The sequence below is a fragment of the Astatotilapia calliptera genome, chromosome 23 (assembly GCF_964374335.1).
Source record: "Astatotilapia calliptera chromosome 23, fAstCal68.1, whole genome shotgun sequence".
In the NCBI taxonomy this organism is placed as follows: domain Eukaryota; kingdom Metazoa; phylum Chordata; class Actinopteri; order Cichliformes; family Cichlidae; genus Astatotilapia; species Astatotilapia calliptera.
The window spans coordinates 13434002-13447767 of record NC_137443.1 but is presented as its reverse complement, the minus strand read 5'-3'; the positions used below and the strand labels follow the sequence as shown (position 1 = coordinate 13447767).

The 13766-nt window shown below is 46.6% G+C and overlaps 1 protein-coding gene and 1 long non-coding RNA gene across 3 annotated transcripts in view; one reads left to right on the top strand and one right to left on the bottom strand.

Moving 5' to 3' along the window:
* tmem131 (transmembrane protein 131) overlaps window positions 1-11102 on the bottom strand; it is a 48649-nt gene extending 37547 nt beyond the window's left edge. For both annotated transcript variants that reach the window (XM_026157938.2, XM_026157939.2), the window contains exon 1: window positions 10188-11102. In XM_026157938.2, coding sequence (XP_026013723.2) covers window positions 10188-10356 — 169 coding nt within the window. In that variant the 5' untranslated portion in view covers window positions 10357-11102. The remainder of the gene's footprint in view (window positions 1-10187) is intronic.
* On the top strand, window positions 9572-11166 carry LOC145424275 (uncharacterized). Its single transcript, XR_013905296.1, has 2 exons — window positions 9572-9902; window positions 10910-11166. It is a non-coding gene; the product is annotated as an uncharacterized LOC145424275 (long non-coding RNA).
* Window positions 11167-13766: the final 2600 nt, after the last annotated feature.

The window sequence follows — 13766 nt, the reverse complement described above, 5'->3', positions numbered from 1 at the left end:
ACAGCCAACATCAGGCTGAGCAGAGGTGTGAAAAAGCTACACTTCCTGCTGTACATCACGAAAAAAAGCTAACAAATAATGAAAGTCTCAAGCTCTGAATACACGTCTGCACAAAATTAAACCGAATCACTCAGATGTCCTGCATCCTTTAAGTCCTAAATAAAAAATGTTAAGCTCAATCCCATCTCTACAGCAGAGTAAAACCAACCTCAGCTCAGTATGCCGTGCTCACTGTCTGTTAAAATTATATGTCTTTACAGTGGCTTGAAAAAGGGGTGGATGTCGCCATTTGACTGGCAGGAATAGCACCGGCAACACCTCTGTGGGTGTTTCATTATACAGTGTCACCAGTCTGTGGTCCACAAGGATGATGTGGCATTGGTAGAGATGCAAGACTCCATGGCATCAGATTTTTACATGAAACTCCACCGCTTTAGTTCTCGGCGTCCTAAGCTTACGAGTTTGTCAGGAGCTCTTGAAATCGTCTCAGAATGGACACCCGGAGAAACAAGCAGTGAAACTGGTACGAGAGTGAACAGTACTTTGCAGGCAGACATGCTGATGTTTCCACGTAGAGGACGCCAGTCTTTAACAAAAAAACAAAACAAAAACACAACAACACTTCTAAGCCATTTATGTAAATCTACATGCAAATTCTGTCTTATTTGCTGCACAGTGACATTGACGTGTCTGTCATAGCCACTGCCTCACCACCTCCAGATTACAGACAGATCAATGTCTGAATCGAGTAGATCGGTTAGATAAGAGAACATGAAAGCGAGAAGCTGTCGAGTATATATTTTTTTCCCCTCTCTCAACTTTCTTACCTAAAACAGTCACGATAGAAAGATAACTTCTTAGCGTTTAACTTTAGCTACAAAGCTCTCGTTGTTTTTCTTGTGTTGTTATTCAATCGTGTCCGTTTCTCTCGCCCTAGGAGCTCAAACTCGCCGCTGTTTAGTTCAGCTCCAGCTAAGGTGAACAAAGGGTCAGGATTAGATCCATCCACACCAAAACAGCCTATTCAGCCTCATGGATGGTGTACAAAGTATGAAAAAAACTGCAGTAAAGACAGCAATTACTCAAACCTTTCAACAAAATGCATTTCTATCTTTGGTTTGGAGATGCCAGCTTTATTCCAGAGGAAAGAAAATCATTCCTCAAGGTCATATTGTAGCTCACCTGATTGAGCAGGTGACTCATTTTCCAGAAGCTATTGCAAGGGCTGGGGTTCAAGTCCCTGCATGGCGTTACCCACTACTCTCCCTGCTTTCCTGTCTCTACTGATGTGTCATGCAAAAAATTATCCTTAAAAATCATAATTCCTAGATCTACACCGGGCGTTTGAATCAGAAAGGTAAAATTTCACGGCCACTTCATCTGTGGAACAAACAAAAATGATCTAAAGGTAGTAAAACTCAAAGGTTTCTGTGGATGACCCTGGGGAAGGACCATTTAAACCTATCCAGAGCTTAACTGTCTAAAAGATGATGCTAAATAATCATGAATACTAAACAAAGGGTAAAATTGTTACATCGTGAAGTTTGTTTTTGATGCAACGCTCTCACTTTTGCTCCTGTTATAAATCAAATCACACCCTTTTCCCCTCCCTAAAAATTAGGGCTGCCACAAACGATTATTTTGATAGTCGACTAGTCACCGATTATTTATGCGATTAGTCGACTAATCAGATCATCATCCACTGGACGTAAAACTACAGCTTATTGCACCAGCAGCATCTGCTCTTATATAACTATCATTAGCTTACAGCTTTAAGCTTTTAAGGTGCTAACTAAAATTAAAGACAAGATGATAGTTTATTCAATTTTAATGAAATTTGCAGATTGTTTCGGTAAAGTTTAATAAACTCCTTGCTATCTAAAATATAACAGGACACCGGAGTATATTCTCCAGCATCTCACACTTCTGATAATCAGCTGTCTGCTTGACGTTTATTCAGCTGTGTAAAAACTATAACTTTAATCTCAGCCAAACCGATTTACTCAGGAACAAATAAAATACAAAAAAAAAAAAAGCCAAACAACAACATTTTTAATTTATCTAAGTGACTCATATATATTTAACCTGAGTCGCGAAAGACGGCGGTGGGTTTGAAAACAATTTGCCGGGAGTCCGGTGATCTCACGGCGCTAGTGACCTAGCCCCCGGCTAGCTATCGAGCTAGTGGGTAACAGACGTCTCCGAAAACGTCGGAGCACTTTTGAAAATATGTGGTGTCCTGATAAACTGAGCCGATATTTGAGGTTTACACAGCTACATTCTCGCCTGAAAATATGTTAAACGTTTATTTTGTGACCCAGAAAGAATAATAAGAGTAATATTAAAACTAACTAGCTACCGCCATTGTTGGAAACTAAGCTGGGCCGCGCTATGAATTCTGGGACACAGCTGCTTCTTCTTCTTCGGGGTTTAACGGCAGCTGGCATCCTTGTACATGCTGTGCTGCCATCTTCTGTTTCAGTCCGTTATTACACTCTTAAATCCTGCTATTATTCCTGCGTCTTTTGCGATCTTACAAAGCTTCAAACGACACGTCGACTATTAAATCAGTCGTCGACGATTTTGATAGTCGACGTAATCGTGACTAGTCGACAAATCGTGGCAGCCCTACTAAAAATGCAAACTCACTGTTGAGTTCAGCTGAATAAAAGAGAGCGTTCAGTCAACAAGGTCGATGCAGAGGAAGTAAAACGATTAGTTATGTCTATAACTTCTGTTCCCTGAAGGAGAGGAACGAGGTACAACACATAAGTATGGGATATCACGCCCTCGCGTGTCCTGGCTGAAGAAACCTTTATTCACGCCTTTACGGCAGATGACGTGTGATGACACGCGCAAGGCCCCGCCCGCACATATAGCCGCTGCCATCACCGTCATCCCTCAGTTCGATAGCCGCTCTTCACCGAGCCAACTGCTCAGTGGGGCCACCCTGTGTTGTACCTCGTTCCTCTCCTTCAGGGAACAGAAGTTATAGACATAACTAATCGTTCCCTTTCAGTCGATTCACTCGGTACAACACATAAGTATGGGACCTATATACACGCCCCGCAGAGCAGCCACCGAACCGGAACGGGACCACCACATCCTTAGTGAGTGGTAGACCCAGCAGAAAGGACAGCATGAGCCACCGAAGGGGCTGTAACGTCCAACCGATAAAACCGCACAAAAGTGTGCGGCGACGCCCAATTAGCCGCTGCACAAATATCAGCCACAGGCACCCCTCTAAAAAGAGCCCATGAGGTCGCCATCCCCCTGGTGGAATGAGCTCCCACCCCGTGGGGCAACGCAAAACCTCCGGTGCTGTATGCCAGCGAGATAGCTTCTACAATCCAGTGGGACAGCCTCTGTCTGGACAGAGCTCTACCCCTATTCGGATTAGCGAAGCAGACAAACAACTGGTCACACAAACGCACATCCCGAGTGCGCTCAATGTAGGTGCGTAGCGCACGCACCGGACAAAGAGAATGCACCCTCCTCTGCTCCTCAGATTCAAAAGGAGGGGAGCAAAAGCTCAGCAACTCAAACTCCATTGAACTATAAGATGCAGGCATGACCTTGGGAAGATAGGCGGCATTCGGACGCAATACGACCTTGCGGCCATCAGGAGAAAACTGTGTGCAGGCAGGATGCACAGACAGCGCATGAAGGTCCCCCACTCGCTTCGCCGAGGCCAAAGCGAGAAGTAATGCGGTCTTATACGAAAGAAGTTTCATATCTACCGACTCAACGGGTTCAAACGGAGGGCCACAAAGGGCCTCCAGCACCAAAGACAAGTCCCAAGCCGGGACACTGGACTTAAGCACGGGCCTCAGCCGGCGAACCCCTTTCAGAAAACGCACGGCGAGGGGATGCGCACCTGGTGTCACCCCGTCAAAACCGATATGACAAGCAGATATAGCCGCTAAATAAACCTTGATCGTCGAAAACGAAAGGCCTTTATCCAACAGCTCCTGCAGGAATGTTAAAACATCCACAATAGAGCACTGAAATGGGAGAGTGTGGCGGTCCTGGCACCATCGCTCGAAGGCTCGCCATTTGTAAGCGTACAAGCCCCTAGTAGACGAGGCCCTGGCGCTCTGAATCGTCGCTACCACACTAGGTGGCAGACCCTTAGCAACCAAGTTTAACCTCTCAGCAGGTAAGCATGAAGGTGCCACAGATCCGGGCGCGGATGAAACACTTCCCCCCCCGCCTGAGAGAGGAGATCCCTGCGGAGAGGAAGCTGCCAAGGACTTGCTGCAAGCAGGCTGATTATTTCTGCATACCACGACTTCGCGGGCCACCAAGGGGCCACCAGGATCAGAGAGAGGGAATGCCGACGCACCCTCTCCAGAATTGGAGATATCATTTCCACTGGGGGAAATGCATACAGGAGCACGTCTGGCCATTGGTGCGCTAGCGCGTCCAAGCCCAAGGGTGCATCGTGGTCGATTATGGAGAAGTACAGGGGGCAGTGAGCATTCACCCTGGAAGCAAAAAGATCTATTTGCGCCTCGCCAAATAGATCCCAAATCTGAGCCACTATTGAAGGGTGTAACCTCCATTCTCTCACCAGAGGACCCCCCCTGGAGAGAAGGTCCGGCCCCAGGTTCAGGTGGCCCGGGACATGGGTGGCTCTTAGAGTCAGAAAATGAACACTGCACCATAACAGCAGAGAGCGAGACAGCTGCAACAGGGGAAGAGAGCGTGTTCCTCCCTGCCTGTTTATATAAGACACCACTGTTGAATTGTCCGTCCTGACTAAGACATGCTGGCCCTGCAGGACTGGACGGAAACGCTTTAGAGCTAAGAACACTGCTAACAGCTCTAAGTGGTTGATGTGCAGCTGGCGCTGAGCCGCGGACCAGATCCCTCTCACTGACGCACCCTCGCACAGCGCTCCCCACCCACTTAGGGAAGCATCTGTGGACACCACCTTGCGAAACAACACCCTCCCAATCCGAGAGCCCTGGTGCAGTAGCCCGGGCTCCCTCCAAGGACGGAGAGCTAGCATGCAAGACGCAGTCACCGGCAGCCTCCTCCGGAGGTGACGCGAAGCACACAAACGGTGAGAGAGAGTCCAGCGTTGAAACGCTCTCATTTTCAACAGCCCAAGCGGCACTACGGCGATCATAGATGCCATCATGCCCAACAAGCGCAATATCGTCTGGAAACGCAGTCTGCGTCCCAGCTGAAATTGAGCGAGGCAGCGATGAAACGCGGCCACTCTGTGCTCTGACAACCGTGCGCGGCTGGAAAGAGAGCATATTTCCAGACCGAGAAAAGCGATCTGTTGACCTGGGATTAGCGAGCTCTTCTGAAAGTTCACAGAGAACCCCAGTGTCTGAATGTGTGACAGAACCCGCGACAGCTGCGTCTCCGCCTGTTCTCTGGAGCAAGCCACGAGAGCCCAGTCGTCCAGGTAGGCCAAGATGCGGATGCCCCTCTTCCTGAGGGGCGCTAGCGCTGCCTCGGCACATTTCGTAAAGGTGCGGGGAGCGAGCGACAGCCCGAACGGCAGCACTAGGTATTCGTAGGCTACGCCCTCGAATGCAAACCTCAGAAACTGCCTGTGTTTCGGGTGTATAGCGACATGAAAATAAGCATCTGTTAGATCGATTGTCGCAAACCAATCTCCCGGGCCGACTGCACTCAGGAGCTGTCTGAGTGTTAGCATCCTGAACCTGTACGTTCGCAGGTACGTGTTCAAGACTCGCAGGTCGAGGATGGGACGAAGCCCTCCCCCTTTCTTCGGAATGACAAAATAACGGCTGTACCAACCTTTGTCCGTCTCCGAAGCGGGGACCACCCGTATTGCTCTCTTCTGTAATAGCGCCTGTATTTCCTCTCTGAGTACCAAGGCTGCCTCGGGGTTGACAATCGTGTTCACGACTCTTTGGAAACGAGGCGGCTTGACCCGGAACTGCAACCGGTAACCCATGGCAACGGTTTGCAGCACCCACGGAGAGGGGGCGCAAGCGCGCCACTGAGGGAAGTGAGCAGCCAGCCGGCTGGCCTGCAGCACTGACGGCGGGGCGCCGTCGCCCCCCAGTGTGTCTGCAGGGGACTGCATCCCCTGCCTGACCTGGCTCATTTCGCCTGCAGGTTGAGCATTTGAGATTGTTTGAGAGTAAACAACACTCTTTATTGATTGCAACATGGGAACATGTACATTTATACATTTTGTTGGGTGCACCTTTTCCGGGGCATAACAATGAAAAACAGCGGGAACACTCGATGTGGTCGCTTGAACATTCAACACATCTGAACCGTGTGCAGGGGTTATGTGCTTGGGAGACCGCGATAGGGAAGTGCAGCGCCTTCTGGGGCTGACAACCTGAACAGAACTTAAGCGGCACCTCTTGTGCGGCAACAGAGGGGTAAGAGCAGCGTCTCCCTGCTGCCGGATCCCTTCCCCACTCGCAATCACAGCTAGGAGGGCTGAGGCTTCTTCCTCCTGGGCGTCGGGTCCCGTCGGGGGCCCGGGGGAGGGCCTTTGCCCCAGGCCGACTGGCGTGGAGCTCGGGCCGGAGTACGTGCTCTCGCCGGCGGCCCTCCCACTCCAGCAGTGGGCGCCGGTCTCTTGCCAGCTGTCAGAGGAGCGGCGGGCCTGTGAGAGCTAGCAGTGGGCTTGGGCTGGGGCTGGCGTCTGGGGATGATGTCGCGCAGAGCTTCCGTCTGCTTCTTCCTCAGATCGAATCTAGCCTGAATGGCTTCAAGTGAATGTCCGAATAACCCAGCCGCAGACACTGGTGCGTCCAGATACACAGCTCTGTCTCTATCAGGGACGTCGGAGAGGGTCAGCCACAGGTGCCTCTGCGCCACCACTGTCGAAGCCATCCCTCTGCCCAGGGAGAGCGCTGCACAGCGAGACGCACGGAGGATGTAATCCGTGGTGACTCTAACCTCGTTAAGAAGAGGTGACAGCGGGCTGTCCTCCGGAACCAGCGATCCAAGCTCCGCCAGGCACATTGCTTGGTACGTCTGGAGCATGGTGACGGAGCTCATGGCTCGAGCGGTGCCGGCCTGAGCCCGATAAATCTTCTCCAGCTGCGAGGCCGAGAATCTGCAGTGCTTGGACGGCAGAGTTGCGGGGCCACCGACACCATGGTTATGGGACGGGGCCAGATAAGCAGCCAGAGACGGCTCCATAGGGGGTGGGTTAGCTAAACCAGCTCCCTCGGCGCCGTCCAATTCCATGTACTGTCCATAGCCGGGCACAGTGACGCGGGTAGACAGAGGTTTGTCCCATGACGCTGTTAGCTCGCAGAGAAAGTCTGGGAACATGGGGAGGCAGTTTTTGGCCGTTGCGGGCTCCGGTGGAAGGAAAAAACCCGCAAACCGCGACGGCTTCCGAGCTGGTGGAGGAGAGGGCCAGTCCACCTGCAGCTTCTCAGCGGCACGGCGAAACAGGGAGAAAAGAGAGGTGTCATCGTGGCCGACCGGCGCAGCAGCGGCGGCATATTGGGTCGACAATGAGCTCTCCTGCTCATCCTCCGACAAACCATGGATGTCCAGGCCGATGTCCAGCACGTCATCGTCTTCCTGGGGAGCGCTGGCGGGCTTCAACCCAGGCTGAAGCCCGTCAGCGCTCCTGCATGGTTCCGGTCCGTCATCGGCTAACCCGTCAACGTATTCCATGTGGTCAGCCCAGCTAATCGCGGGGACATCGACCTGAAAATTTTCGTCGTCGGACTCGGACGAAGCCGGGGCTCCAGACTCGGAAAGAAGAGGGTCATGCCGTGCGACAGCCGAGCGTCCCAGCACTCTTTCCACAAACGTCACCCGTCTTTCCAGGGTCGAGCGTCGGAGCTGGCGACAAAACGCACAAGCTTCGGGCTCCGTCAACGCTCTCCTAGCGTGGACGATCCCCAGGCAGACAGGGCAGGCATCGTGCTGGTCGCTGTCGTGCAAAGAGAAACCACATCCCTGAGGACAGGGGCGAACAGAAGATTTCTGCTTTGCTCGCTTCGGTTTGGAGTCCATTCCCAAAACGCAAAGCGAAACGCTGCACAAGAAAAACTTGAAAATAGCGCTCCGCGGGCAGCCTACGCACCAGCTGGGCGGTGGAGGCTAACACCAACAGGGGCAGTTAAGCTAGGTTCAAGTTGGCAGACAACGGAGCTAACTAGCAGTAGCTAGCTAGCCCAACTCAGCAGAGGTGTTCTCAGCGAGGTGAAGAGCGTAAGAACTGAGGGATGACGGTGATGGCAGCGGCTATATGTGCGGGCGGGGCCTTGCGCGTGTCATCACACGTCATCTGCCGTAAAGGCGTGAATAAAGGTTTCTTCAGCCAGGACACGCGAGGGCGTGATATCCCATACTTATGTGTTGTACCGAGTGAATCGACTGAAAGGGAACTCAACATTTCCTCTGTGAGGATTAATGAAATGGTCGCCTTTGTCTCTGGATCACTCGTAGTCTTCAAATCCCGTACAGGCTCTAACTCCCAGCTGGACGACCCCGAACCCATCGCCACCCTCCGTTTTTCCTCTTCTTCTTCTTCTGTTGAATTATGTTTAAAGTTTGAGGAAATACTCGGTAAAAACTTGCATGATACTTATCAAATTAATGAATAATCATAATGAAAAAAAATTCGATTACAATATCTACCGAAATTGAGATTCTAATATTGTCACGATCGAGCAGGCTTACTCCAATTTTAAAAAATGTGATTGTGAGTCAGTTTGACCACAATAATGTTGTAGTGAACCTCTGATATGCGAACAGCCTAAATTTAATCAGCTGACTCAGTTTGCACTGTTGGTAAAAAGCATGACAAGATGAAGTCAGACTCTAAGAGTTGCTAAATAACTCGTGAATTCATTCAAGTGCATTACTGGAGTGTGAGGCATTATCACAGATCTATAGGAACATTTCAGGCAGCAAAAAAATAATTAAATGTTAGTTAGAAATTCATTTTAGTTGAACTACAACTTGTTGGTGAACAAATCCATTATTCCCCAGAGTTTGTAGTCACAAATCAAAATCACAACATCAACTAAAAAAAAATGGTGGATTATATTTGTTAATGTGATTGTAACTGTGATTCTGAATCATTTTAACCAAAATAATGTTGTTACAGGGCGAGCCCAAATCCAGTGCCGAGTGTGAAAACTGCAGTGAAGTCATTGAATAAGCAAAACAGCAACACAAATTATCTGTAAAATGTTTCACACGGGAAAACTTTTAGTATTTCTAGATTTCTCGACCTAGACGAGCTGATTGAATTACAAAGACGTTAAGTACTTGTATTATTTATTTATAAAGAGTGCAATATACTGTAATATACAGAGGATGACTCGTGAATTTGGACAGAGATACAAAGCTCAAATTGTCCCCGGGGAAAACGGGTCTAAAAGTACACCCGTTTTCTCAATACATCATCCATGAACTACAAAAATAATAATATAACAAGTATCTACCAGTTTTTAAAATAAGTGGTGTCTTTCGTTTGGGCTGTTTTTCATAAAGCCTGAATATTAACATTACGCAATGTTTTTTTTCTTGCTTGGTCCATGAACCACTGTGAGTCTGACACCTCTGCTCTGAGAGTTGCTCAACAAGTAACACAATCACCTGAGTGCACTTCTTGTGAGGTCCAGGTTCATGTGGACTAATTCACGGGCGCGTTTCAGGGCTAGCTCGGACCACCTTGGCCCTGGATGACAGCTGTGTGCCAGTCATAGTGACCTGACACGATCAGAAGATCGATAACAAGCGGCTGGAGCCCAATCAAACAAACAGTCGAGGCTTTTCCTCACTGAGCCCGGTATGAGGAAGTACTGCTGGGCAGCTTGTCCCCTACAACTCCCCTCTGTCTGTGCTTCAAGCTCACCCAGAGGCTCCTCTGAGCCAGCTCTAGGGCTAGCCGAGGCTGTAAACCCTGTCATATCTCACAGGTAAATTATTAGCCCAACTAAGCCATATAAGGAAAGAATGACAACATGCTACAGACGAAGCTAACGTCCAGAGTAAGGCCAAATACATTTGGCTAACTAACGGCAGTTCTTTGTCAGTTTAAACACAGCCTGCTCTCTGTTAGCGTTTAATAATAATTCAGCACTGCTGGGTCGCTGTTAGCACCGAGCTGGTGTAAAGTCGGCCCGCAAAGGTAGCGCTAACCACAGCACACACTTGGTGAGATGTCTGCGGAAGTTAGCTCCTGCTAAAGCTAAGTTCCAAACCTTGTTTATTCGCCCGCGTCGTGTGAATAAAAGCAATAAATAAGATCCTCAGGAGCCCCACGCAGGCAGCTCTCCGTCTCCTCCTCTGGCGACAGCTCTGGGCTCCGGCTTCAGTCGCCATGCTGCACGTCTTTCTGTTACGATAACAAACGAGCAAGTGTGCGGACATGCCCGTGTAAACCTCTGCTGCCTCTGTCAATCATAGCCGTGAAGAAAAAAAAAACTCCCGAGAGCAGCGGCGGCGGCTAACTACCAACAGGACGTCGGCCTCTCTCTGCTTCCTCTTCCGCTCCATGCGACGCGTCACCGGCTGCCACGGACAGCAAGCGGTCATTAAACAACCTTATCACCGGGATCAAAGCCCAGCGGAGACCCTTCAGACAACACAAATTAAACGCTAGAACAGAATGACACCGTAAACTTATAAAACTAACTACACTTAAATTGAAAAACGAGGAATATTTGGTAACAGAATCTGTCATTTTTGGAATATATACTTTAAAGCTTCATTCATTCATTCATTCATTCATACTAGACAGGTTAGTCACTTTAACTGCCTCAATCAGAACATAACATGCAAACTCCACAAAGAAAGGACCAATGGTGACCTGAGCACCACCACAGCTCTCATTCTTCTCACTTTGGTCATATTTTACATCTTGTTTGTGCAGAATATATATTTCTAATATAAAACTGTCTCGAATTTTGGTCTTTATATATAGGGTGAGACAGAAGTGCTCAAAGCAAAGAGAATGCTCCTCCAGAACATGCTGTCAGCTGCAGAATCCCTCAGTGTCCACTTAGACCCAGACCCAGATAAGTGGAAAAGGATGGATGGACTATAGTTGAAAACGAGATTGCTGCATATAGTCCTTCAACTTTTTTTTAAAATGTAAATAAAAATCCAATTATTCTTGTGTTTACAAAGGAAATGAAAATAGTAATAATAGTAAACGCTGTCAGTCCTGTGTGTGTTTAAGTCGACTTTCTGTCATTCTCCTGCATTTTTGTCCTCTTTGTTAAAAAACGTATGATTCTGAGGTTTTCCTTTGATCTTTCTTAACCACTTGAAATAAAGTTTATTGGAAAAAAAGAGACTTTTAATTGCCGTTTATGTGCTGTAATCATTTAAATTATAAAAAGAAAAACTGGGTGCTGAAGTTTTTCAGCTCTTGCTTGTAGACATGGACTGTGGACACGGATTGTCCTTAGCAGGAGTCCTTCAACATGCACAGCATACGATCTCTCTGCAAGAGGAACAAGAATATAATGTGATGTATAAAGGTGAAAATAATTCCTTAGTTACTCTGGCTTCTGGGGTTTCTCTATTAAATGGTTCCAGTTTGCATCTATGACTTGGGTGCAGTAATAAAATGTGTTCCTAAGCTGTAATGTTTTCATTACAGAATTATTATTTTTATTTCAGTGCTACAAAAGACCAAAGTCACTTGTGTCAGACAAGTGTTTTAGACAAATGACATCTCCCCTAATTCTTTGCCATTTACATCAAGGAATTATTTCTAAGGCAAGTAATTTCTGAGCTTTACTATTTTTTGCTTAAAGTGAAACACCTCAACCGATGTCACAAACAACGCCAGTGTGTACACACTGAACTATGCTCGTACATGTGCTGTGATCTTCCTTTGGTCCAAATATTTTCACTAAAGCAGAAAAGCAGCAGTGAACACCCTCCAAATACCGGCTCCACCGAATTTACTTATATAGAAAAAACATTGCCTATAGATAAATGTAACTATGGAGTACAGAGGTTACTGATTGACAGAGAGTGCTGACAGGTACTCAGTGAATCTTTTAGAGGTAAAAATGGAGATAACACGAGGTCGTGGAGCCTGAAGACTGCTGCTGCTGACACAAACCTGCTCTGCTTGGTGCTCTTTAACCCTCTGATGTCCGTGGATCAGTGTTTACTTTCACTTCACGCCTTGTCTAAGGGTGTAAACAAATGTTTCCTTGAACTGTAAAGTGTAACTTTCATCACTGATGTTGTTCTAACGAAACATAAGAGAGTCTCTTGTACTGAAAAAAGCAGAGCAAGAGCTTTTACAGGACAGTGACTATCTGCAAAACTTATAGTAAGATAACACAAAGATTGGACTTGTTTCATAACAAGGACAAAGGTTGGTGATTTACTGCTGGCTGCAAAGCTTCTTGTTATCGTCAGTAATTTTACCCAGGGGATAAACTGTATTACTCATTTACACTATATGTACATCAAGTATTGATATGATGCAAGCACAAATCTGTGAAACACAGATTTTTTTTAAGTTAGTTAGTGTTTGTATAGGTTTATTTGATTTATTATCAAGCAGTCTTTGTATATTTTTAAACCCGGTAAAAAAATTCAATAAAGTAATCAACAGTGTGTCTACAATTTGTTAATTTTTTAATATAAATGTGAGGTTCTAGAAGCCTGTCTCAATGATGAATAAAGAAGTTATGATGCAATTAGATGTTTTACTTGCTTGTGAAACATAAAAGAGGAATTTCTCCATGTTTTCCAGGCATTTCTGTAATATCTGAACTAGAACTACAAGTCACTAAATGAGATCAGTTCCATTGTTAGTGAAACAGAGCAGCTGACATCTATATTGAGGTAATAGTGCTGTGTCACTGACAAATAACCATCTACATGTGTCACCATGTGATGTGTGCCGATCCAAATGTCAGATGCCTGAAACAGAATATTCCTAGGAACGATGCAATTTAGTATCTGATAATCAAATCCAAAAACAGCAAAGTCGAAGAGATAAAACACAATCCAAAACAATAAGAAGCCACAAAAAAATAAAAAAATAAAAATTCCAAAGTGGAACACGGGACTATATATACACAGTGGACTGATTACCCAAGAGAGGAAAAAAGTAAAACTAAAAAAGGACACAACAGAAGTCTGACCTTCAAAGTAAAACAACCAAAGGATAGAGAGCAACACTAACAGATAATAATAATAATAATAATAATAATAATCAGATACCTCCTCTCTCATTTCCTAGATTGCACACCGTGGACTTCTTGCCAACTCATCTTAAGCTTGATTTAGCCTTCTGCAGGAAATTCCTTTTATCCCTACACCGCAATCCTTTAATGTGATGTCAGTAAAGAGTCATTTGGCACATTTGTGATCTCTGATTTCAGATCTAACAGTGCTGATGACATTTTTTCTATTTAGGGTCACTTTGAATTAAATTCACAGCAGAGTGCAATGTGACAATATCTCACCTATTTTAATCACACTGAAACAGAGAAGCGCAGAAAGTTGGTTCATCTTACAGAACTGAAACAACATTTGAATAACAAAAGACTGCTGCTTAGTTGAGTCCTCCTTCTGCCTTGGCTTGTATATTCCAGCTTTCATACATTGTAGATAGAGAGAGGACAGAGAAATATCACCCTGAGAGAGATAACACAAATGAAAAACCAAAAACTGAAGGTCAGCATTATAGGGAAGATAATGAAATCGCAACAAAAACATCAACCGAGTTAAAAAACAAAAAAACAAAAGCAAACCTCCAACCAGTGAATGATGCAACAGTCTGCCACATTTACAATATATATAAA